Genomic DNA, 25,279 nt, shown 5'->3' with positions numbered 1-25,279 from the left:
TGTCCTCCTCATGTCTAACACTTCATCCTGTCATTCACTCCATCTTTTCTTCTTCACATCCCCCTGCTTCATCTTCCTCGCACTGCTGCCGCCGCCTCAGGGTTGAGCAGCACTCATACGACCGTCTGTCCATCATGTCCCTCTGTCCAGACTACAGTCTCAAGATCACACAGCTGGCTTCGGACCAGTCCAAGTAAATACCATCAGTAGGAATTATTTGGGTAACACTTTATCTGAAGGGATGTGCATAAGACAGGCATGATGACGTTGTCATAAACATGAAGGAGTTTTCATCAGTATTTATGAATGTTGTCATGACACATTTGTGGTTCTCCTGGTCAGAGCTGTGGACTGATTGGTTTCTTTCAGGTCGCTGGAGCTTTTCTTCGCCACCAACCAGGGTGCTTGGGGATCCGACCCGCTGAACAACAAATCCCCCAGACTCTGCCGCAAGTTCTCCTCCCCGCCTCCCATCTCCATCCCGTCCCGCACCTCCTCCCCGGTGCAGTGCCGCAAGCTGTCCCTGAGCTCGCCGGTGGGCGTGAAGGTCGGTGCGTTGGACCTGTCCACCACCCCGCCACTGTCCGCGGCCAACTCCCCCACCTCCAGCCACAGTCCCTCCATGCCCTCTCCTCCACCTGGCTCCAGCCGGCTGCCGTTCGGCTTCTCGTATCCCCCGCCCACCGCCACGCGCTCCCCCAGCCTCCCGCAGGCCTCCGGGGTGTCCTCACCGCCTCCCACCTCCACCAGGGCCCCGCTGGACCTCAGCCGGGGCCCCAGCTCCCCGGAGTTGAGTCCGTCCGCGGGGGACGACGTCAGCGGAGAGCTGCCGCGCATCGACGCCTTCTGTGGGAAGCTGAGGCGCAGCATCCGCAGAGGTAGGAAGACGCCAACAGTTAGAGATCACACTCCTCCAGCTCTTCAACAAGGCGGCTTTACATGCAGTAAACACATCTAATGTTTGTGACTGCTGCTGTAGATGCTGCTTCAAGCTGCTGGCAGGCTGCATTCCTATAAACAGTCTGGAATTCAATCTAAGTTTTTACCAGGCCTTTAGAAAAAGGTGTAAGAAATAGAAAGTAGAAGAAGGGAAAAGTTTTTTTATGTCCAGACTTCCGGTCTTCTAGAGGTCAAGTTTTCTCCTTCATTTCATATCCCACGGTTTAATATTTATGTCCTTCAATACCTCCATCCATCCCTCTGTTTTCCAGTATTTTCCTTCATCAGTTTCTTTTTCACTCCTTTCATTTAATCTTGATGTGTTGGTTCTTTTTTGTCCTTTTGTCCTTTTTGCTCATTTGATTCTCTTGGTTTCTATCTTCCTTTTTTTTGTTCTCTTTTTCTTCCTTAGCTCCGTTCCTCCCTCTATGGAAATACCTAGAATTGTCACATAAACAATGTGAAGGATGTGCATAATTTATTTGCAGCTAATATTAGTCCAGACTTTGACGTCTTTTATTGTGTTCTAGCAAAGAGATGAATGGGTCAGCGTTTCTCCTTCAGAGGAATAATTGGACCTGTAGATAAACATGTATCTGCAGAACGAAGGACGATCACTAGTAAAAAAAAAATAAAGGAGCAGAGTACTAGACCAAAAAAAGAGAGGAGAGAGAGAACATGAAAAGACAGGAACCTGGTAGAGAAAGAGAAGAGAACGATGAAATATAACGGCTGACATCTCACATTGCAACTTATTACCTGAAAGTTCACAAAAACATTTTTAGGTCATTGTCAAAATAATCATCCTTGTAAACTCCTACATCACTCAGAACATGGACTCATGTTGAATGTTTGACCTTTTCTCCCTCACAGCTGTTCTGGAGTCAGTATCTCTGGACAAGTTCATCCCCGAGTCTCCGTCCAGCAGCGAGCGGGTGGACCTGTCCCCCTGCCGCTCTCCGTCCACACCCAGACATCTCCGCTACAGACAGTCAGGAGGTAGTAAAACTACACGAGCACACCGTAGCGCAGCGCACCGCAGCGCAGCGAGCGAAAAACGACAACATTTGCAAAAAGGAAACATTGTTGCTTACAGTTTGCCTAAGAACCTTTTTATGTCTATCTTGTTTAGCTGGATGCTAACAGTATCATAAATGGGGATGAAAATGTTTGACTTCTCTACTTTGCAAAAGCTTCTTTTTTTTATTTGGACATTTGTTCTGATTCTATAGCTATGTGCGCAAAACTTTATTGATAATCTACTAATGTCGAAAAGGCACAAATTCATAATTGTGTTGTTTCTGTTAATTAAAAAACAAAACTAAAATCACATGTGAATAAGTTTGTTCACACAATAAGTCAATCCTTCTACCACTTCCTGTCATGTTCTTCATCATTTCCGCCAGTAGTAACATCCGCCTGTTGATCTCATGATTAGTGTGGTGGAAGAAAAGTGTTTCCATTGCAGTTTAGAACAACATATAATGTTGATTGAGTTTTCATGAGACCTGTTGTCTTTCTGAACAGTGGCGTTTGCACTTTTAAGAGCCATTGGAGCAGATATGACATTAAGGTTTTACTGTTTCTGGTCGCTTGTAGTGGCAGCCGGGGAGAACTCTCGCTGCACCATGTCACCTGCGTCGGCGTTCGCCATGGCCACGGCGGCCGCAGGGCACAGCAGCTCGCAGGGTGAGCACGTCCAGTCATGAAGGTCACAGCGGATGTAGCGGAGGGGGAGCTCCGCTTGTGGTGTCCATTAGGTTATGTGTCGGGGAGCGGCTAACAGGACAACAGAACGTAATTTAAAGATAACAGGAAGGAAATGGCCGTGTAGGAGATTTCTAACGTGCTAATGAGATTTTATTGTTTTAAAAGCACATTTGCTCTTAAAGTCAATGGCTTAAAATAATTTACTTATGATAGTAATTCAAAAATCTCACATTTAGAAACATGGAATACATTTTTTTTTGCATTTTCTTCAATATGTGTGTCTGGATTAAAGTCATTTTTACAGAACCAAAGGACGAGATTCACAAAGAAGGTGTTTGCTAACCAAATCTGGATTTATTTATGTTTTTTTTACTTCTTGCTCTTCTAGGATTTAGTAACTCTGAGAAAACATGTGATAAGGAATTCATCATCCGCAGAGCTGCTACCAACAGAGTCCTCAATGTGCTGCGGCACTGGGTCTCTAAACACTCCCAGGTGAGTCAAAGAGGAAACACTGTCCATATCCACAGTTTGTTTCCAATCAGTCAGACTTTAGCAATGTATGCATCCTAGCAAAAACATGCTTCATAAGATAACCTCGGGCTTGTTTTGGGGGATTTTCCTTAGAGTTAGTCCAACCTGTACTTGTCTGAGTTAGCAGTAAGAGACAAGGATGATTTCTGTCTTTTATGTCACACACACTGGTCAAAGTAGTTTTTGACTCATTTAGATTAGTTTGGGCCATAATATTGTAACACCAAAATATGTAATTAAACGTGAAATAACTCATAGAATGCACTATAATAATATTCCACTCCAGTATGAATAAGTAGTCTAATGCTTGAACACCAAGTTTTGTTTTGGACACCAAATTAGCTCTAATTTGGTCCTCTTGGTCTTAAGCTTGAGACCAACTTGAGAACAACCAGTTCACAGTACAAAGCAGAAGTGAAGACAAAACATTATTTTGATAAAGTAGTAGTAGTAGTAGTCTTTATTTTCATGTGTCATACAGCCTTTTACAGGTGCCTTGCCCACATGGGCTTACAAGACACAATAAAACAAATACAAACAATATTGTTCTTTGGACAATTGATTCTCAATCTATTTATCAGCTATCACAATGATGGATCTAAGTGAGTATTTTGGGATAGCAACAAGGCAGCTTTAGAGTGTGTTTACCCTCCCAAGATGGCAACTTATACAAACATACAGAATCTAGTGTTTTGCTGTTTCAGTCAGTCCATTTAAGTCCAACATGTACTTTAATTCAAGCACCATAAATAACAACATTAATTGTTGACGAGGAGAGGGAATTTTGTAAGCTATAACTTACAAACAGGTGACTCAATAATGGCTACCTTTAGCTTAACTAGCATTTAGCTTTTGAGAAAATGAATATTGTGACCTCAGTTAGAAAAAAGTGTTTGTGGGGAAAAGCTACTCTGTTAGCGGCTAAAGGAAAGCTGGCACATTCATAATAAAATGGCATTAACTTTGCACTTCCATCTCATTCACATTTTCAACCATCAAATTATGTTGTGCAAAGATTTAAAACGTAAAATGGACTGAATTAAACATATTGATTAAACTGCAAACATCTTAATTTCACTTTGTTTGCTAACGTAACAAAACAAAGTTTGGGTCTGTAAGGTCACCATGGCTGCAGTTATGCCTGACGTCGCTCAGTGCTTTTCACACACAGCCTCCCTTTGAGGAGCACAACTAAAAGCTGCTGGTTGTTTTCGCTCTCGCTGCGTCTCTTCTTCCGCCGTCGCTCTCCGTGACAGAGGTGCTCTTTGCGCTGCGTGTCCTTCCCACCATGGACGCACGCAGAAAGGTCAGCCTCATTCCCAGGGAACTTCAGGGAACTATCATTTTTGTCTTGAGATTATATAAGGAGCTATTTTTGTCGCTGGATGTTGCCTGGAAAAGTGAACTTGTTTGGGTCGGCTGAGAAAAACAGCTCTTGGTTAAATATTAAAAAAACATCATCAACACAACAGTTATAGAAAAACAATAATGGACATTACGTTTTTTTTAAATGTAATTTCATTTTGATTGTTAATTCTTGATGGATCTTACAATGGCTGTCATGATATCACCGACTGCTCTGATGCTGTTCTGCTGTGTGCTTCACGTCGTCTTAGCTGAAGCTTTCCGCTGCAGCATGTTGATGCAGCATGTTGATGCAGCATGTCGCGTCTCTGTGTCTCTGTCAGGACTTTGACCTGAACGGTGAGTTGAAGACAGGAGTGATCAGTCTGCTGGAGGAGGTGCTGCGAGACCCAGATCTTCTGCCCCAAGAGAGAAAAGCAGCAACCAACATTTTAAGGTGCAGACTCTTTACTGTCAAACCTCCTCTTCATAACGTCAGAGGTTTCTTTTATACATTTTTATCCTGACACAGTGGCGCAGTCAGTAGCGCTGTTGTCTTGCAGCAAAAAAGTCCTGGGTTCGATTCCCGGGGTCTTTCTGCAGGGAGTTTGCATGTTCTCCCTGTGCATGCTGGGTTCTCTCCGGGTACTCCGGCTTCCTCCCACAGTCCAAAAACATGACTATTAGGTTAATTGGTCTCTCTAAATTCTCTGAGTGTGTGTGTCCTGTCTGTTTCTGGGTTGCCCTCCGGCACCCTACCCAGGGTGCACCCCACCTCTCGCCCGGAGCGTAGCTGGAGATAGAAAATGGATGGGTTTTAATTCTTTTGTGGTCAAATGTTAGATAGTAATAATTTTCCTTGATGTATCTTCAAAATGACGCTGCGGTTTGCTTCGCAGTGCCATTTCTCAGGATGAACCAGACGACACTCAGCTGAGGATAGAAGACATTCTACAGATGGTCAGTGTGAGTTCATAGAAAACACTTCACTGAATGAGTTCAATGAAACAAAAAAAAAGTTTGAAATCACTTTTCTTCTTATAATGAAACAGAAAAGCTGCCCTCTTCTGCATTTCATTGCGGTAAGGATAATTATCTCTTTCCCTGTCAAACATCCACCAGGAAGTGATCCTTCCTGTAGATTTAAAGTTGCTAGCGATCTAACCGCTACGCTTCCCACACATTAAGCTGATGTGTGTCTGTGTGTGAACAAGGCGGAAAGTCCTAAAGCCGAGTGTTTCGAGTCCCTCTCGGCCATGGAGATGGCGGAACAGATCACGCTGCTGGATCACATCGTTTTCAGGAGCATTCCCTATGAGTGAGTACACGGCTGGCGCCTACTGTACCGTCAATCGGCCCCAAGGGGCTTTTGTTTGGATGAAATCTGTCCAACTCTATCCAAGCACCATGTTGGAAAACCTTACAGAAACAACAGCGGCTGGAAGGGGTAAAATAACTCGAATAAAACAGTAATGATAATCTTAAAATTTGATCTGTTTTCAAATCATTATTATGAAACATAAGCTAAAATAAGTTATTGAAATGCTATTTGCCAGTCTCGTCTATCTGATCGGCTGCTGATCAAATTTGTCAATGTTTGCTATGCAAGCTAGCATCGCTAGGAAGCGTGAAGAGGGGAAGTTTCTGTCAAGAAAAGACTGAAGGAACTGTGGGGTTAAATAAAATTTGATGTGTGATAAATATAATGACAACATATTTTTATGATAATCAAAATTATTGGTGGAATATTTTTGATCTTAATATTATGACATAAACATCAAATTCATTTCAGTCTGTTGATGTTCAAAGCTGACAGAGACAAATTATGCAAGATGTGCAGCTGTGATTACAGCAGTTCTGCAAAAAATAACAAAAATTAAAGCATGGATCCCTTTCGTTCAGCGTTACATTCCTAACCAGGTGAAAACATTAAAGCATCACCTTTCAGATTGACTGACCGTCTTACTTTGTGTGTCCACTCAGGGAGTTTTTGGGTCAGGGTTGGATGAAGGTGGACAAGACTGAAAGAACTCCATACATCATGAAGACCAGCCAGCACTTTAATGATGTAAGAAACCCTCGTAGAAATCTCACCACAAGCTGCCATGTCTTGTTTTGTGAACCTCGTGAAATCGCTTCAGATGAGCAACCTGGTGGCGTCTCAGATAATGGCCCACAGCGACGTGGGCGCTCGGGCCAGCTCCATAGAGAAGTGGCTGGCCGTGGCCGACATCTGTCGCTGCCTCAACAACTACAACGGCGTGCTGGAGATCACCTCTGCTCTCAACCGCAGCGCCATCTACAGGCTGAAGAAAACCTGGGCTAAAGTTTGCAAACAGGTTCAGCTGAATCGGTTCTCAGTACCAACATCACCTAACACACACAGAAAACCTCCAACGTTACGATTTATGTTGTTTTTGGGGGGTTTTTATATCCAGACCAAGGCGCTGATGGACCGGCTTCAGAAGATCGTATCGTCGGAGGGAAGGTTCAAAAATCTCAGAGAGACGCTGAAAAAGTAGCAACAGTCACACACAGTCTCGCTCTGCCCTGCAGCATGATGCTGACACCACTATGAGACCATTTTTACATCCTTGTGTGCAGCTGCAACCCTCCCTGTGTGCCGTACCTGGGCATGTACCTGACTGACCTGGCCTTCATCGAGGAGGGAACGCCCAACTTCACCCAGGAGGGGCTGGTCAACTTCTCCAAGATGAGAATGGTGAGACTTTCTGTCCTGCAGCCCAAAATAGCTTGGCTGGAGTTTGGCTTTTATTTTCAATACATTTTAAGCAGGATCAGCTTATTTACTGAAAAAAAATATTAACCATTTATATTCTCTAAAACTAAAGTAGGATTTCTATTAATGTTTTTTTTTTTGCGGATATTTTTGTTTCCAAAAGTTTAAAACGCAGATATCTGATCTGAACTTAACAACTGAGGCAGCGTCCAAAGATTATACCTGCATAATCTTTGCATGTGTGCAGGACAATAGAGACATCTAGTGGCTGAAAATGGTAGAACAATGAAAATTCCTGAATCAACATAAGTGAAAAACATTATGTTGTTACTGCAAGACTTTTTTTAAACAAACTTGTGCGTTTTTTTTTTTTATTTATCTGCTCACTAATAAATAAAAAAAACTAACGAGCTAAAAACAAAATGGATGAGTAAATGATTGTGGATACGAAGCATAAAAAATGCAAACCTTGCATTTTTGGCTGCAAAATTTGCTCTGGAGGTTCCAGTTACTGCAAAATTAAGATGAATGCAAAAGCCGTGTTAATAAATAAGCATCTATCCTGAACACCTAATATCTGTTTGTTTGAGAAAATGTTATTTTGTGTGCATTTTTTTAGCATTTCTGCTCCTACAGATCTCTCATATCATCCGGGAAATTCGCCAGTTCCAGCAGGCTCCTTACAGAATAGAGCACCAATCCAAGGTTTCCCTTTTTTATCATCATTTATTTATTAAAAAAAATTTTTTTTTTTAAATTCTTTCCTCCAGCTTTTTTTTTTTTTCAACTCTGAATCCAGGTAACTCAGTTCCTGCTGGATAAGACCGTAGTGATGGATGAAGATACTCTGTATGAGCTCTCGCTGAAGATCGAACCTCGAGTCCCTCCAGGTTAATTTTACAGCAGAAACCTGCACAGATTCACGTCTCTCAGCTCCCAGCACCACCTTTCAAATGAAGCTGGTGCTTTTGTATCGCACACAGACGGTCAGCAGGTGTAGTAGGAGAAACTCAGGAGAAAATGTGCCTTGTTTTATGGAGAGCTGAGGTTTTTATCTAGTTATTGTACTGTGTCGCAGAAACAACTCCTTGCCATATTCTCAAACCTTCATGAGTGTAAAAACACCATCAGCGCTAGAATGTTGCTGCTGTCACTCTGTGATTTGGCTTTTGTTGTCTTTAACACAAAGTTCAGCTGTTTCTTTATATTATATCAAACAACCATTTTTGCATTAATTAAGCACATTTCAAAAATGTTTCTCTGTGTGATTTGAATATTCAGGGAAATTAAAGGGCCAGTATTATGTATTTTTTAACCGCAAATCATTTCATAGCACAATCGAGTAACTACATTTCCTTCAGCTCATATATAAATGCTATATATGACTTTTAAACATTTTTTATTTGATATATAAAGGCTTGAAACTGGGCCTCTGTCTCTTTAGAAACTTGCTCTTTTTGAAACCCCGCCTTCAGGAAGTCGTCACGACATGGCTCCTTTAGTAACCCTTTAGCAATGTTTTTGCCAACTTCGGACCGAGAAGTAGCTCCTACAATGAACTCAGCTGATTAGCAGATCCACCGAGTGTTTGCTAATTGCTGCTGGCTAGTCTGAAGGAGCTGAGTGGGGTGGGGAGGCTGCTCTGTGAGGGGAAAGCTTAGGAGCTCAGAGGAGGAGCTTCATCTTTGAAGGCGGGGCTAGGTCCATCCAGGCGTTTTTCACAGCTGAATGGTTGCCATGGAGATTAAAGGGTTTCTCTGATACGCATCAGAGAATCAAAGCAACGCTCCAGGTACGTTTAGGAGAGCATTCTGATGGACTCACCCAAAAATAATGAATTTACTTAATGAATGTTTCAATAATAATGTGAGCTGGAATGAGCTCAATCCTGTCTAGGACTTTAAATAGGACAGTTTGTCACAGTGAACCTTTTGATCTCTGATTCCTGGCACTGAGTTCATAGTCACGTAAAACATCGTGTGACCACAAACTTCATTTCTAATCTTGTAAATTTACTCTTTCTGATCAAACTAAACAGTTATGAGCTTGTTTTTTTTCTTTTGCATGTTTTTCTTTTTTTGAAGCAGCTTTTAGCAAATTTTGCTCTTTCACCCAACTTGACGAACAACACGTCTCCTTTTAGTTTATGATTGCTAAGAATTTTGTACACATTTGTTCTGATCAATATTTTTTAACAATCATCTCCTGACAACCACCTAAAGAAAAGCATCACTGATAACATATTTCTCTGATATCATCGCTGTAAATAATAATTCCTGTTAATGTCATTGTATCTTTAAAACCTTTAACGTGTAAGATGTAGTGACATGTTTGCACTATTAATTTTAAGAAGAATGTTGCAAGGTCCTAGTGTTATTAGTAGCATAAATATAGCATATATAACGATCGGTTTATTTTTGTAGATGCAACTGACTTGTTTTTTTAGATTCATTTTTGCCTCTCTCCTTTCTGAAATCTTCTTGTTTGCATTAGAATCAGCTTGTTTTCATTCACTGTTGCATACTTTTCTTCAACTTTTATTGTTTTTTTTTATTGTCATCCATATGTGTATTGTACAGACATTTACACTCTAAAGGCTTGAAAATAAAACTTTCAGGGAAAGGAATGTTGTCGCAGATCATTGATGAAGAATTAGAAGAAGAAAAAAAAAACAGCGTCACATTCTGTGAAAACCTGAAGACGGCCACCGTCTCTAAAAATGAGAACTGGACCTTTGAGTTTATTAAAAAGCAAAACATGCATTCCTCACAAAAATAAATCAAAATATGTTTGGTGGGCCGCCCAAAACCTGTTGCTCTGGGCGACGGCCCCTATGAGCTCTGTCTAAAGTCTGACACTTCCTGGATTTATTTTTATTTTTTTGTAAAGAATAATTAAAGAAAATAATGAATTTATTTTCTACTTCTTAACCATAAAGTTTCATCAAGTGCAATTTTATGTTGCAATATGACAAAATTTGAAAAAGAAGATCAAAGGGCAATACTTAGTATTTGCACTGTGGGCTTTCCGTACACAGAAGCTCAGTAAATGTCATCTTGAGGTAAATAAAATAAAACATGGAAGCTACTTCAATAATTCCATGCAGCATGTCGTTTTTACATCATGTGATTAAAATGTTTTGAGTACCTCCTCATGTAGCAGAGCTCCGGACGTGTGAAAGTCGTGTTTTATTTCCGAAGCTGCAGCAGAGTTTGAGATAACTGAAGGAGAGAGGAAGAGATCATGTGTAAATGTGAAGGTCAAACCAGACTGTGATATTAGAGACGTCAAAGTTAATCACGGCTCTGTTTACAAGTGATCTCTTCCTCCATTGGCTTATAACTGTAGCCTTAACGTATGATTGGCCCTCAATTTGTATTCCCACAAGCGGAGTAGAGTTTGGAGGGAGCGGGGGTCGGGCCGGGTCAGAGAGGGGGTCGGGGGGGGGAGGAGCCGGCGACTGACCAGACTCAAAAGCTGGTTTCCAGAAAACCTTCAGTCAGAAGGCTGCAGCTTTCATCCAGGTACTGTAACCTCCTCCTTTCATTTCTCTGACAGAGAGCCTCCACTAGCTCATATATTTAAGAACATTTTAAATCTAGTTTCTGTGAACACCAGTAAGTGAGTGCATGTGTCATATCTGTGTTTAAATTGAGAGAATCTATTTGAAGCTGGCTCTGATCACAACACACTTTTCTTAAGAAACAAGAGGAATGCTTAGTTAGTTAAAGAAAAAAAGAGAGAGAGAGAGAGAGAAAAACTTTTGCACTTTTACAAGCCACTCTAAACAGTCGAGTCTTAAACTTTTGATCCCCTGCCAGGTTCTCGGGTCACATGGTTCTCTCCATATCCATTTTCCATCTCTTTAACTTTGCGTTGACCTTATGAACTTCTGTCCAGAATGATTCTGTATCCATCAGCCAGGAGGGGATTTGGTCTTGGCACCAAACGTCCCTCCACTGATCTATTAATAATAATAATATCACCGCTGACCCAAACAGTATGTGTCCTCCAGTCTGCACTCCAAACCTTGAGATAAAATGAACACTGCAGGTGAAAGTCGGGTCTGACACAATCGGCTTGTTTTAGAACTATTGGATCGATTAGAGACTTTTTTTTTTTCCTCTCCCCCTCTGACCTGAATGAACAGAAGCAGTCCGGTCCTCCTCTATTTTTAGAAACAGTCTCCTAGACACCAAGTCAAAGTCAAGCTGCGCTGTGACCTTCCGTACACTGAATCTGATTGGATATAAATGTTACATGTGGACCTTTTATTACAAGTTCATAGCTGTGATCATTTGGTCTGAGTTTGGAATTTAAGGCTGCAGAACAGGATCCGGGTTAACGCTTTGTGGTTTGAACAACTGGCTCTTGATGGTCTAATTACCAGACATCTGAGAAATCTTCAGCTTACAAGGCCGACAAGCAGCAGACATGTGACGCAAACATCCTCCGGTCAATGTGTAGCAAAATGATCAAAATGTCATTTTCACCATTTAGTGGAGAAATGTTGAACATCAGTTTTTGAATGGAGAGGAAACTGGAGAACCCCGACAAAACGCAGCAATTATAAGGTTTCCATTAATCCAAGGGTGTCCAAAATGTGGTCTGGGGGCCATTTGTGGCCCTCGAAGTGATTTTGTAAGATCCTTGATCACCCAAAAAAAAACAAGGATTTAAAAGCAATCATGGTTCCTAAGAATGTTTTACTGCCTTTTGAAAAAGATACAGCTAAAACATGGAAAGTGCAGCACCAAGTATTGGTCTTTGATCAATAATTTTTTTCACATTGACTCGGTTTGGCAGCAAACAGGACGACAAACATCCAGCAATTTTTTACTTAAGAGCAGATTTTGGAGACCCGTTTGTGGAACGACCAGAACCTTGTTGTTGTTAGTAGAAAACCATCGATTTGTGATTCATGATTAATGTTTCAGACGTACAACCACTCACATCTCCCTTTCTACAAACAGAGTTCTTTTATTTCATTAGAATATTGTGTTTTTCTAGTTGTCCAGGCAAAAGAGAAACATTTCATAGACAATATATATAAAAATAAATGAATAATTTTGAATTAAGATAGATAAAAATCCAGAGTTTGTGGCCCTTGATGGATTGGGCTCACGTGACAAAAAGTTTGGGCACCACTCCATTAATGACTTTATTATATTGAATAATGTCACAGTGTGCTCTGCATTTCAAAACAGTTCAGTTATTTATTTTCGCTAATTTTGCATCATTTCCAGATCTCACCGACTGCTTTTGTTCCGTTTTGCCATTTCCTCCTTCACTTCCTGTCTTTCTTGGCGTTTCTAGCTCTTCTTCTACTGATCCCTACTTGAGGTTCTTCTCTGGAGGAAAGATGTCGGGCTCCTTCAGGCGTCTGATCTCAGGCCGCAGCAGGGCCGTGCTGCTGGCCAGCCTGGGCGCGGGCACCGTGGCCACCCTGCTGAACGAGAACGGCTCCCTGGCTGCCGAGGCCAAGAAGAAGCTCTACCCTCCCAGGTGAGACGGACGACCTCGACCAAGTGTCAGAAACTTTTCCGTTTCCGAGCAGCGTGACTTCAGATGTGACGGCCTCTTTCTGAGGCTCAGAGGGACGGATTGCATCAGCGGACGGCGAGCGTTGGTCGGGGGGGTCGTGACTGACGCAGCGGCAAATGCCTGCGTGACCAGTGACACTCTCATGTTTCATCTATGCCACCTTTGACTCATTTCTCTTAAGGTTTCAGATGTCTGCCTTTCCTAGTCGCCCTGCGGATGGGAAGCAAATTCCAGGAAACTTCAGCCTGTAAACCCTGAGAATGAACGAATTTATTTGACTTTGTTTTCTAAGCGAGTTTATTGTGACCTTCAGGCGTCTTCCTGGATCACTTCACTGGCATGACATAAAGGAGTCAAAGAGTTTGATTAATGAACGACTGGCTGCAAATCATATTGTGGCTGAAGCAGTTAGATTAATAGCCATTAATTGATTATTAAAAATAATTGTCGACTAATTAAGTGATCGAGTAATCGTTCACTAAAGTATACAGACTTAATCATCCAATCTCCGAAACACACTAATTAAACCACAACCTCATAAATAGTATCAATATTTTACATTTGAAATATAGAAAGAAATAAAAACTTGCTTTGTTTGTAAACAGTCGTCCTCTGTTCTTCTTCTCTTGTTCATTTCTTCCTCCTCTTCCTTCCTGGCAGCTCGGACTTCCCCGACCTGAGGAAACACAACAACTGCATGGCCAGCGCTCTGACTCCGGCCGTCTACGCCAAGCTGAGGGACAAGGTGACTCCCAACAACTGGACCCTGGACCAGTGCATCCAGACCGGGGTGGACAACCCGGGCCACCCCTTCATCAAGACGGTGGGCTGTGTCGCCGGTGACGAGGAAAGCTACGAGGTGACGCAACTCACTGGCAACGCGAGAGCCTCACACAGGAGCAGGGAAAACGCAAATGTTCCAGTTTGGTGGGTCAAAGGTCGCCTGTTGCTGCACTTCCTTCAACAAGCCGGAGACGGCGATGAACGTCTTCAGTGTCCTCTGCACAAAAAATGTCTTTTCCATAAGTATGACCTTCAACCTCGCATATATATAATTTATCAAAAGAAGAAGCACTTCTCCAAGAAATACATTTTAGACTTTTAATTTCTGACATTTTCTAGAAAAACAAAATACTTGAAAATGTCCATGTTTTGTAATGGAAATTTACTCCATAACAAAACATAATATATCTACAATTACCCTGATACACCATTAGGCATGAGAGATAATGTGTGCCTTCTCCCAATGCTAACTAGAAACAACCAATCAAAGCCAAGAGGAGGGTCTTAGCGCTTTCAATCATGCTGGTACATGGTACCGCCAAAAATGCTAAGGCTAGTTAGCATGGCCACCAATGACGGCGGATCAAAAGTTTTCTAGAACGGTAAGTTGCTTTTCCATCGTTCACACATTTAGCAGGGAATCCAGGACTGTGATTGGCAGCACTAAGGCCCTCATCTCTGCTCTGATTGGTTGTTTCTGACGAGAGGTGGTGCAGCACAGGGAGGAGGCGGAAGAGCTTGATATTTTCACAGGTCATCTATCTGATATATTGTCATGACATGGTGACAGTTTTAACAAATAGCCAATGTCAAAAACATATATATATTAATAATGAGGCTCTACATATATTAATGTGTGAGATTTGGTAAATGCCTCTCAAGTCTTTTGCTGTTTCCTCCAGGTGTTTGCTGAACTCTTTGATCCGATAATCAAAGACAGACACAACGGCTACGACCCCAGAACCATGACACACCCCACAGACCTGGACGCCTCTAAGGTGGAACCGCCGCCGACCCGTTCTGTCTCGCTGGCCCGACGCTGATCAAACCGCTCACTGGCGTCTTCTTCGCCTCTTCTTCTGCCTCCAGCTGAAACACGGGATGTTCGACGAGAACTACGTCCTGTCGTCGCGCGTCCGGACGGGCCGCAGCATCCGTGGGCTGAGCCTCCCCCCGGCCTGTTCCAGGGCTGAGCGGCGTGAGGTGGAGCGGGTGGTGGTGACCGCTCTGGCCGGCCTAAAGGGAGACCTCGCCGGCCGCTACTACGGCCTGGGCGACATGACGGAGAAGGAGCAGCAGCAGCTTATTGATGTGAGTGATCAATAAGCTGATCGTTCAGATCAAGGTCAGGATTCCATGTCTGTGAATCCTTAGACATGGAGGAGGAAAAGAGGATTCAGTTGATGCTGATCTACAGTCAGTAATAATAAGTTGGGACTTATCGGTTATGTTTATTTATGTATTTATTTTTGACAAAGTTAAATTAACAAAATTAGATTATTCATACAATCCAAGAGAAAACTTTGTTGGATCTTGGTTCGGCAAGAACATGTTGAACATGAAATTGTCACTGGAAAACAGTGTCTTCAGTCAGAGGTCTGTTCAGGTGTGCTGTAACACATACTGCTACAGGCGATCCTTCCTGGCCACAGCCGTCAGCGTTTGACCAACCTGTCTGTACGTTAAACGGAGGTCAGGGTCTGACCCCGGGCTGACCGCAGAGGGTCTGCGCAGGCCGATGTTTAGGGAACTCCTGACCAATAGGAAGTTGATTGTTTAGAGAAATTCAATTCCAAGCCCCGGAAATTCTGAATCGATTCAGAATTTTCCCTTGCACAATAATCATTGGAAAAAATAATTTTCATATTTACTCAGGTTATTTTTTTCACATATTAAAATTTTTTCACCATTCAAAGAAGTGAAAACAGAAGAAATCAGAGTGATTCACAGCTCCACCCTCTGCCAGCTCAGTGGATCAATATGGATTAACATGCTGCTGCCTCTCTCTACCTTTCTATCTACAGGACCACTTCCTGTTTGACAAGCCCGTCTCCCCTCTGCTGACGTGCGCCTTCATGGCCAGAGACTGGCCGGACGCCCGGGGGATCTGGTGCGGCCCGCGCAGCCGGACGCCTGCGTTTTGGCGCAAGAAATGGCGTTGATCGCTGGGCTTGAGTGTCTGTGGTTTCTTGTCTTCAGGCACAACAACGAGAAGACCTTCCTGATCTGGATCAATGAGGAAGACCACACCAGAGTCATCTCCATGGAGAAGGGCGGCAACATGAAGCGAGTGTTTGAGAGATTCTGCAGCGGCCTCAAACAGGCAGGAGACTCATCAAGTGTTTCCTCTGTCTGGTTTCTGCTGCCAATGCCTCAGTGCACTTGAAATGAGATGACATGAAAAATAACAACAAAACTAGTTCCATTGGCAGAATGTTTTCACTTATAACATTGGGAAAAATGTCTCGATATAGGTATCAATATCAATATTGAGGAATTATTAAATGTTTCTGAAAAGTTACTTGTTTTGTCCTATTTCAAGTATACTAACATATTTGCACTATAAAGTAGACCAAAATGATTTGGTATGTTCCAGTGTATGAGAGTAAATCATTTTTAGGTGATAGTTTTGCTCTTTGTAGAACTTTTTTAATGTTAATAGTATTATTTTTTAAGTAACCCATTCATGCATGTTTTTTTTTGTCTTTTTTTTTTTTTGCATGGGTCAGGTTGAGCATCTGATCCAGGAGAGAGGCTGGGAGTTCATGTGGAACGAGCGTCTGGGATACATCCTCACATGCCCGTCCAACCTGGGCACTGGCCTCCGGGCCGGGGTTCATGTCCGCCTGCCGAACCTCAGCAAGGTGACCCAACCCAGCACCAGCCCGCTCTGCTAACGCCTTTACTGCTTCACTTCACAGCTAAAACCTCTCAGAATGGCTGGACACAGTGAGCTGCAGCTCTTGCAACACATGGATATTATTTGGCCTAAATGATTCACTTGCTTTCCTCTAACGCAGTATTTTCTTTTTTTTTTTTTTTTTTGTTACGGTAATTTATTTTTGCAATTCCTTGCATTTTTTTTCATGGATAGTTGCCAGTTGAGTGCTAATAATTTTCCACAGGTAAAAAATGTTACAGCTTACCACCTGCAGGTGGCAGCATTTAACTTCTCCTGCGCTGCGTAGGCGCGCTGCGCCAGAGGGGGCGCCAGAGCGGAAGGGAAAAAATGTTGAAATGTTCTGTATTGAACATCATTTATTCATTCCTGATCAGAAAGGAGATGCAATTTTCATCTCCTTCACAAAGCAAGAAAATAGACCCACAAACTCCCTCCCCCAAAAACAGTGTTGTTATACTTTTAAGTCATTTAGCCTCAAACATTATAGAATCTTTCACTTTGCAGCATTTCTTTTTAAAAAACTGCCTCAAGTATTTGTTAAGAAAGCAAAACATACCAACTACGTTCATTTATGTAGTTTTATTTTTAAACAAAGGTTGTGACCCGTGTCTCCATTTGCTCTGCAGGACCCGCGTTTCTCCAAAATCCTGGACAACCTGCGGCTGCAGAAGCGAGGCACGGGCGGCGTCGACACGGCGGCCACCGGAGACACCTTCGACATTTCCAACCTGGACCGTCTGGGCAAATCCGAGGTGAGCCGTCCTGCCGGTTCCTGTGCTCTGCACGGGTTGTTGGCGGTCAGGTGACATTTGGGGTTGCTTGCAATTTAGGTGGAGCTGGTTCAGCTGGTGGTCGACGGGGTCAACTACCTGATCGAGTGCGAGAAGAAGTTGGAGAAGGGCCAGGACATCCAGGTGCCAGCTCCTCTGGTTATGTTCAAGAAGTGAGAGCCAAGCATGTGAAGAACCACCACTAGAGGCTGATGTCTCAAAGATTGAACATCTTCAGGGTAAAAAAGAAAAAGATCTTCGACATGACCTGCAGAAAAGTCTACCTCAAGTTAAGGATTACCCTGACTTTAATAAAAAAAAAATTTCAAACCAGTTGAATAGTTTCACTTTCTGTTACATCAGATGTTTGGATCCTTTTAGCTTTAATGTCGTCACTTTCCCAAAACAAAAATCAAACGACAAAAAAATAGGCCTTTGTCGTTTTATGCCAAAAGCAATTTTGACAAAAAAGTAAAAAAATACATAAATAAAAAAAGACTATTGCCAAGAGACGATTTAGGCAAATAAAAAAAACATATCCTATTATTTTAGGAAGGTGATGATAAACCAATAACTCTCCATCTCTTCAGCAGACATGAACCCAAGACAACTCCATGCTGTAGTTTTACCACTTCTCCAGAGGCAGCCAAAAGAGATGGAAATATTTTATTTCGAAGAAATAATTTCCCTTAGAATACAAAATAATGATTTAAATGACACCTGAATGCTGCATGGTCATTATCTTCGTTTTACATCTGGGCTTTATCGGTAACAAATTCTGATTTTATTCCAGGATGATGAGAAAGAAAAAGGGAGAAAAAAAACCCAACAAAAGAACAACACGGGTTTAGATGCTGTTAAATTTAGAAAGGAAGCCTAAAAAGATGGAAATAAGAACTGTGTGATCTGAGATAACATTCAACATTTAAGTAAGCACTAAGGAAAAGCACTTTTTTTATTATTAATTTAACCTTCAGGATGCCACCTCAGACAATTTATTGTGTTTTTTTCTAAAAAGAAATTAATAGAAAGAAGTCAAAAACAACCAAAAGATGACACCTAGAGGCCAGAAGCTGCCTACTCACCAAAAAGTCCTGCTTTGTTTTTTTTTTTCTTTTTTGTTTTTGGCAAAGTAAAACAGAAACACAAGCCTCTATTAAAGATTGGTTGGAGAGTGCTAAACATTGCAGGTACACAAGAATGGGGGGTGGGGTGGGGGGCATCTTTGTGAAACGCATTGGGGGGTCGGGGGGGGCTAAGAACAGAGAGTCAGGCTGGGGTCTTCGATCAGAAAACAGAAAGGAGGCTAACAGGTGCAGGTCGTCGTCGTGTCATCAGTCCACAGGTCGCTTTTCACTGTGTTTCTTTGTGAACTCCTCGGCGTTCTTCATGAATTTTGCGCGGTCCTTAGTGTACTCCTCTGCCAGGTCGGCCCTCAGCGGGTGCTCTGGCTGGGGGGCGTTCACCAGAGCGATCAGACACTGAATCACTGGAAGGCAGAGACAACAAAACAAAAATGTTAATAGTAATAATGATGGTAAAGCTCCACGGTCAGCAGCAGAGGAGTTCTGACGGTCCAGAGCCATGTCCAGAGCCATGTCCAGAGGACATGAGGAAATCTTCTTCTTCTGGTTTAGTTAGCAAATACACCCTGGTTTACTTTGTGAACAGAGATAAATGTCAATTTGAAAGAGACTCACTGAAAACGTATTTATACATTCTTGAATGAATGAAAACATATGTTCGTGTTTGTGTAAGATTACCAACATGAAAAACGAAAAAGACACAAGCAAAGACTCTCAGATGACCTGTGAACAGAATTTCTGTTTACGTCTCGGAGGAAATGGAGAGCGACAGAAAGCAGGTTTCACTGTTTTGCTTTTGCATTTTGCACATAAGTTTGTGACGCATTTATAAAAAATATATATATATATATATATATAAAAATCAATACATCTCACTAGAGTATCTCACTTGAAAAACCTTACATTACAACACAAAGAGTTCCAGTAGTGAAGAACTAACTATGTTATTGTGAGGAAACACAAAAGAAAAAAAAAAAAAGAAAACATTGCCCCCTCGTGTCCCTTAAGGGCCTCCATATGAAAGTCCCTCCTCCTCTTCTCACCTTGGCATGTTTTTGTGGCCGGCTTCCAGTTCTCCACGCTGATGATGGGCAGACACACCTGGCCCTTCTCATCGATGTTGGGATGGTAGATCTTCGTCTTGAAGGTGATCTTGGGGGGCTTGAAGGGATACTCTGCAGGGAAGATGATCTCAATCCGAAAGGCTCCTTTATCATACGGAGGACAGTCCTGGATTGGGGAGGGAAAAAAAACAGGATTTGCATATTTTCACGAGAACTTTCCTAAAACCAAACTTTTTTTCCCACTAATTGGAAAAGGACAAACATTTAACAGTTTTCATCCAGGAGCTTCGTGAGAAAACCGGTTTTCACCCCTTTTGGTTTCCACACCAGTAAAATTGGTTGTTGCTCGAAAGGTCATCACATCAACTTGTGGCACAGTGTCAAATCAGAAACAACTCACATCTTTTGGAAAACCAGGTTCTATTTCACCAGGCAACTAACAAATACTTTAGTTATTAATTAAATCAATTGATTAGTCTGACAATCAGATTCCACGTCATTTAATTTTATAAATGTGATAAAAAAATGATTTCAAACATCAACGTGAAAAGCTCAACCCTTTCTGCTTGACTTAATTAATAATTATAGTAAAGAGCTAATTTGTAACCATTGTGAAAACAAAGTTGATTTCCAAATCCAACACCTCATGCTTATTGATGTGAACAATGCACAGAAATACAAGAACAAATTCACTGGCAGACATCAGTATGGAAAACGTTACAAAGCCTTTTTATTAGGCTTTAGCGTTTCAGGAAAAAAAAGTGAAAAAGTTGGAACAGTGGTGGATTTTTCTGGGAGTGACCGATGTACCAGAAATACCAGAACTATATCCCAAGCACTGCAGGCGCCACTTGCCTCAGTTAAGATCACAGTTTATGATTCTGAACATCGATGGAACCACTGCTGACCAGAAGGAACATAAAGGCCCGACTCAGAGTAATAGAGTAAAAAACACTGCAATAGTCCCACCGACTCAGAAAACTCAAAATGCAGGATTAGTGTTGAAACTTCATGGTGTGAGCATCGACACCCAGCAGGAAGTGGCACATTTTATAGCCGACATGGTTTTTATGAAGCAAAAACAAACAAAACAGCCGGACCACTTGTCACGCTATGGAAACCTGCAGGTAGTTTCACTTTGCCTTCAGGTCTCAACCACGCTGTGAATGTTTTCTGCCCTGAATGGGGCAAAAGGAAATTAAATTATTATGAATGCATGTCAGCCAACTCATCTGTTTTCTCATCTTTAAAGGCCATGATGGCGAGTTAAAAAAAAAAAAAGGTTAAACCAGGACAGCATAAATGTGAAGGCTTATTAATAGTCTTTGTGTGTTATTTATATGCAGTATTTTGTAACTGCTTTGCTTAATGTGGCTACTCTTGAAAATCAGACTCTTGATCTGAATGGGTTAAACAATAATATGTGAGATGGAAACAACTGGAATCACTCAGCAGTAACAGGTGTGGCGTTGTTGCACTAATGTGCAACTTGAGCTGATGAGCAGCAGCACCATTCCTCTGGAGGACGAGTCAGGAAGACGAGCCAAGTGTCTCCGTGTTACAGTCGTGTGACGTGTAACAAGCTGCCGGGAAATACAGGAAGAGCAAACTAGATTTGGAACCCAAATGTTATCTCTGTCTGATGTAAACATACCGGCTGTATTATCATTGAAGGAACCTGGAGAACAGCAACAAGGTGAAGGAATCGGGCAGGGTGGACGAGTTAGAGAGAGCACACACAGGACTTTAGAAAGTAAGTCAATGGTAAAAATGACTAATCGCAATCGATCGATAAATAATCACCTGGATTAATTGTTAAATGGAATATATAGACTCAAAAAAAGGCCACCTGCTGAAAGAACATATTTGGAGTACAAAAAATATATAGTTTCCACTTATGATTGAAAAAATCTAACTTTGTAAATATGTCCTACTGAGAAACCTTTCAAGTGGCAAAGTTTCAGCTTCACATGGTTCAAATTCTGTTAAAAAGATTTAAGGAAATCTATTAAGAATCTTTAGTATCAATTTATTACTCAGTAATCCAGTATTTAATCAGCAGATCAGTCAGATGCTGTGTTAATGCTGAGACAAGAGGAAAAGCTTTTTCACTTTTCACATGTTTAAATATAGATATATATTATTTGCATCCTTTAATGCATTTATAATATTGCATAACAACACCTTAGTGAGAAATCTGCAAAAAGTGCCAATTTGTTTTTATCCAATTGTTACAAAAGTCAGATAATCAATAACTAAAATAATTGTTAATACAAATATATGTCACTACTTGTTGGGGGGGGCGGTGTGCGTGTGTGTGTGTGTGTGGATGTACTGTCAGTACTCACAGGCACAATGAGTCCCTGCCAGCACAAAATATTCGCATCATCCACCGAAATGTTCCGGAAATGCTTCATTCCAGATTTGCGGATGTCATCCAGCTCCTGCAGCAAAACACACACGTCTCACAAAAAGCAGAGGTTTGGCACAGATGTTTACACAAAATACATAGGATCCAAAAGGGGGGAATCATGTGTAATTATTACCTTGAACTGTTTAATACCAATCAGACAAATATTGGAAATCTCTTTGTAATTATTTGTCACCAAATATGAAGGGACATATTGAGAAAGATGCTCCACTTTCACTAATAATTTATTTGGATATTAGTTTGAGGAATTTAAGATTACATTCAAAAATAATTCTAATCAACTTCCAGCTGGTACATGACTTTTATTGGGAGCTAAATGTACAGTAAAAAAAACTATTTCAAAAATCAGCCATTACCTTCCTCTCAGCCTCTTTCCCAACTCTGCATCAGGATTCTGTGGGATCCCAATGCATGTGGTGCCTCTAATTCAAATCTCTGACATTTAAATCTGATCCCAAAAGTTCCAGGGAATACAAGATGAATTGCTGATATGAAACGTCTCACAGACAGATGGCGGAAAAGTACTGATAGTATAATAGTAAGAAAATTACTATTATATCATCAATCCTCTACGTAGCAGCCAGAAATACAGATTATCTCTATGTGAGGGTCATAAAATGATTAAATATTACAACTAAATGAGAATATATTTGCTTCACAGAACAGAAGTGAATACACAAACTAAAAAAACAAGTATTGCAAGCAGAAAATATAGGCATGAATACATATTTTGGATAAATAAACATTGTAAAACAAGTTTTGATTTTTTATGTATTCAAGGTAAAGTTATCTACACGTATATAATCAAAGTTTAAAAGTGAACTTTAGTCACACTGTACTTTATTTTATACTTTCTATAAATCCTGCGCTCACTTCATGATTGACATTTGCCCGGTGTGTTACATAGCTACAAATCGAGCCTGTCCCACTTCGCTGTTTTTTAGGTGTTTTTTTTTTTAGAGCAAAGAGAACTGGATTGTTTGGGGAGTTTAAGGAGTAGAGATGACGCAGAGGATGTTTGGTCGTCGGGGGGAATTCCTGAAAGCCAGAAGGACGGCCTCTGTGCTACAAATCAAAACCAAATGAGTCCCAAAGAAACCGAAAGTATGAGACACAGGCCTCCCCCGTCAGACAGGTTCATGAAAACTGATATCCAGGCTTATTCTAAACGAACACAACAATCGAAGACTGAAAACCCTTATTGGATCAATTTGCATGCACTCATCAGTGTGTTTTATTTGAAAAAAATAAAATAAAAATCAGGACCATTTCATTTTTCTGGTGGGTCACTATCGTTACAGTTTACTATCCAAAAATAATATATATATATTTTTGCAGTTCCATGTAGCTTTTTCAATGCGTTTAATGAAATATTATTGTTTTTGAATCACTTTTGCTCAATAGGTTTATCCTCTTCGATCACCTCCTGCCTGGTTACTCAGTTTCACTTTTGAATTGAGAGTAGTAATGATTATACAAAGCATTTCCAGCTTCACTCTAATGTACAGTTTTAACAACAATATTACATTTTGCTAAAGAAAAAAAAGCCGAAAAAGCATATCAAATCAATGCTCCATCACCCAATTCCCTACCAATTCATTAGATTTCCCTACATTCAGATTTCCAATTTTTCATGCAGTTACGCCAACAGACGTTTTTTTTATTCATAAAACATATCTTTTTCACGTTAATTTCATATGTGATCGAAATTTTTCTTAAATGTATAATCAAATCACCAACCACTTATTGATTTTCTACTGATAAGTGACAAAACAAAATAAGTACAAAACTAACGATGTAGCTTTTTTTTCCCCCCCACCAACGCGGTTCAACTAGAAAGATCCTTTCCTGTGTATGGATTATTGCCAGATCATAGCTGCTATTGATTATCAGTCGCTTGGAGGTTCTGATGAGATCTGACGTCACGCCCCAGCCCCACGGTCTCCATGTTTTCTCCCCAGCTGTGAGCGTCGTTACACGGTGACAGCGGCTCCAACAGTCCGCTAGCTTGACTCAGCTCACGCTAAGCGCATCGACATGTTCTCCGACAGCTCCCCGAGAGTTGCTGAATCACACCCGTCAGCCTTTTTCGCTCTTCTCTCCGTTCAATCCCCCGTCCGTCGGACGTCATTCTCCTTTCATTTTGTCGGCGACAAACACTCGGCCGCTTTCTTAACTCCCCCGCCTCTTTAGCTCCCCGCACGAAGCCGCAACGAGTGTTTCAAACTCTCTAGAAGTAAAATAAAACAGATTAGTTGGGTCTTTCTTGCTTTACCTTGCCTAGTCTCCTGGTTGAAGTCATTGTGTTGCCGAGTTCGTCTTCTTCCTGTTTCTTTCCGTGACTCCGTCCTCGACTTCTTTTGACTTTAGTTTGAAGCGGCAGAGAAGGCGGAGTCTCGCGGTTGTACCTCCCCCTACCGGCGCGGAGGACTCAGAGAGGACACCTGACGCAAAAACATGAAAATAGTGCTGTGGAAATGAAAACTTAATAAAACACAGAAAATCAGTCGAAATTTTATAAAATGCAAGTATTGACTCATATATCTATACATATGTATGGATGGATGGATGGATGGATGGATGGATGGATGGATGGATAGATAGATAGATAGATAGATAGATAGATAGATAGATAGATAGATAGATAGATAGATAGATAGATAGATAGATAGATAGATAGATAGATAGATAGATAGATAGATAGATAGATAGATAGATAGATAGATAGATAGATAGATAGATAGATAGATAATTACTAAAATTTCTGATAAAGAGGAATAAAACTTTGACAGTTCATTTGAAGAAATAGGATTTGCTTAATTAACAATGTATCCAATTGGAGCAGCAGTGATTATATCACTGAAGAATGTTAAATATCAACTTCCCCCTGACCTTTGCTCTCAGTCTGGCCTCTTTGTGTGAGTAATCAGAAACTTAGAGATCTTTCAAAAGTACGACATGCACCTGTAAACAGATTTTTCTCAACAGTTGTTCCATTTTCTACAATACTTTCAGTTGCCTGTGACATGGAGTTTGAATCAGGCTCTAATCTCTTTTCAATTGGACTGACACTGTCTAGAATAGACAGCTGGTATTCCTTAAAAAAAGGACAAAGAAACCCTTCAACTTCTCTTTATAAAAATGCAAAAACTAAAAAGCGTAATTAAGAACATTTATTTTCTGATTCGTCTTACTTTGAAACATTAACTGTGTCCAGATTTGCAGTTGCAGCTCTCTGTTGGTCTCCGTCTTTTTGTGTTTGTCCAATTTGTTGCTCACAAATGACACGAGCTGCATAAATCATCCACACAAAAGAAATGATGTGTACAGATTCAAATGCCGCCGTTGTTCCCAACAACTCACAACCCTGAATAACAAAAAAATTTTAAAAAAATTACAAAAATAAATGAAAAAATAATAACAATAATAGTAA

General features: G+C 41.2%; 3 protein-coding genes across 8 annotated transcripts in view; 2 read left to right on the top strand and 1 right to left on the bottom strand.

The window, feature by feature from the left end:
* rasgrf2a (Ras protein-specific guanine nucleotide-releasing factor 2a) overlaps positions 1-9,893 on the top strand; it is a 29,504-nt gene extending 19,611 nt beyond the window's left edge. For 2 of the 6 annotated variants that reach the window (XM_055060713.1, XM_055060712.1), the window contains exons 15-29: positions 101-193; positions 370-878; positions 1,813-1,938; positions 2,539-2,628; positions 3,038-3,144; positions 4,872-4,984; positions 5,427-5,493; positions 5,580-5,609; positions 5,742-5,845; positions 6,511-6,595; positions 6,669-6,866; positions 6,966-7,045; positions 7,132-7,249; positions 7,904-7,972; positions 8,067-9,893. In XM_055060713.1, coding sequence (XP_054916688.1) covers positions 101-193; positions 370-878; positions 1,813-1,938; positions 2,539-2,628; positions 3,038-3,144; positions 4,872-4,984; positions 5,427-5,493; positions 5,580-5,609; positions 5,742-5,845; positions 6,511-6,595; positions 6,669-6,866; positions 6,966-7,045; positions 7,132-7,249; positions 7,904-7,972; positions 8,067-8,162 — 1,885 coding nt within the window. In that variant the 3' untranslated portion in view covers positions 8,163-9,893. The remainder of the gene's footprint in view (positions 1-100; positions 194-369; positions 879-1,812; positions 1,939-2,538; positions 2,629-3,037; positions 3,145-4,871; positions 4,985-5,426; positions 5,494-5,579; positions 5,610-5,741; positions 5,846-6,510; positions 6,596-6,668; positions 6,867-6,965; positions 7,046-7,131; positions 7,250-7,903; positions 7,973-8,066) is intronic. The other 4 variants (XM_055060718.1, XM_055060716.1, XM_055060714.1 and 1 more) reach the window with 3 other exon arrangements.
* Positions 9,894-10,712: 819 nt separating this feature from the next.
* On the top strand, positions 10,713-17,599 carry ckmt2a (creatine kinase, mitochondrial 2a (sarcomeric)). Its single transcript, XM_055060644.1, has 10 exons — positions 10,713-10,791; positions 12,584-12,772; positions 13,472-13,670; positions 14,497-14,592; positions 14,684-14,905; positions 15,619-15,704; positions 15,794-15,917; positions 16,324-16,458; positions 17,123-17,248; positions 17,327-17,599. The coding sequence occupies exons 2-10, from the start codon at positions 12,630-12,632 to the stop codon at positions 17,441-17,443; spliced, it is 1,248 nt and encodes a 415-aa protein (XP_054916619.1). The 5' UTR covers positions 10,713-10,791; positions 12,584-12,629; the 3' UTR covers positions 17,444-17,599.
* A 282-nt stretch (positions 17,600-17,881) lies between these two features.
* Positions 17,882-24,228, bottom strand: LOC129379783 (ubiquitin-conjugating enzyme E2 L3-like). Its single transcript, XM_055060645.1, has 4 exons — positions 24,122-24,228; positions 21,764-21,859; positions 19,395-19,581; positions 17,882-18,755 (listed from the first exon to the last, which is right to left on the bottom strand). Exons 1-4 carry the CDS (start codon positions 24,146-24,148, stop codon positions 18,601-18,603), a joined length of 465 nt encoding a protein of 154 aa, XP_054916620.1. The 5' UTR covers positions 24,149-24,228; the 3' UTR covers positions 17,882-18,600.
* Positions 24,229-25,279: the final 1,051 nt, after the last annotated feature.

The sequence above is a fragment of the Poeciliopsis prolifica genome, unplaced genomic scaffold, assembly GCF_027474105.1.
Source record: "Poeciliopsis prolifica strain line A6 unplaced genomic scaffold, Auburn_PproV2 SCAFFOLD061, whole genome shotgun sequence".
In the NCBI taxonomy this organism is placed as follows: Eukaryota; Metazoa; Chordata; class Actinopteri; order Cyprinodontiformes; family Poeciliidae; genus Poeciliopsis; species Poeciliopsis prolifica.
Note: the sequence above shows the minus strand (reverse complement) of the source record. Positions and strands in the feature narration are given on the sequence as shown.

Coding starts and splice junctions, on each gene's coding strand:
- ckmt2a (XM_055060644.1), top strand. CDS start 12,630: ATGTCGGGCTCCTTCAGGCGTCTGATCTCAGGCCGCAGCAGGGCCGTG. Junction 13,671..14,496: donor GTGACGAGGAAAGCTACGAG/GTGACGCAACTC, acceptor TGTTTCCTCCAG/GTGTTTGCTGAACTCTTTGA. Junction 17,249..17,326: donor ACCGTCTGGGCAAATCCGAG/GTGAGCCGTCCT, acceptor CTTGCAATTTAG/GTGGAGCTGGTTCAGCTGGT.
- LOC129379783 (XM_055060645.1), bottom strand. CDS start 24,148: ATGACTTCAACCAGGAGACTAGGCAAG. Junction 19,582..21,763: donor GGCAGGGACTCATTGTGCCT/GTGAGTACTGAC, acceptor TCCCCAATCCAG/GACTGTCCTCCGTATGATAA. Junction 18,756..19,394: donor GGCCACAAAAACATGCCAAG/GTGAGAAGAGGA, acceptor TCTGCCTTCCAG/TGATTCAGTGTCTGATCGCT.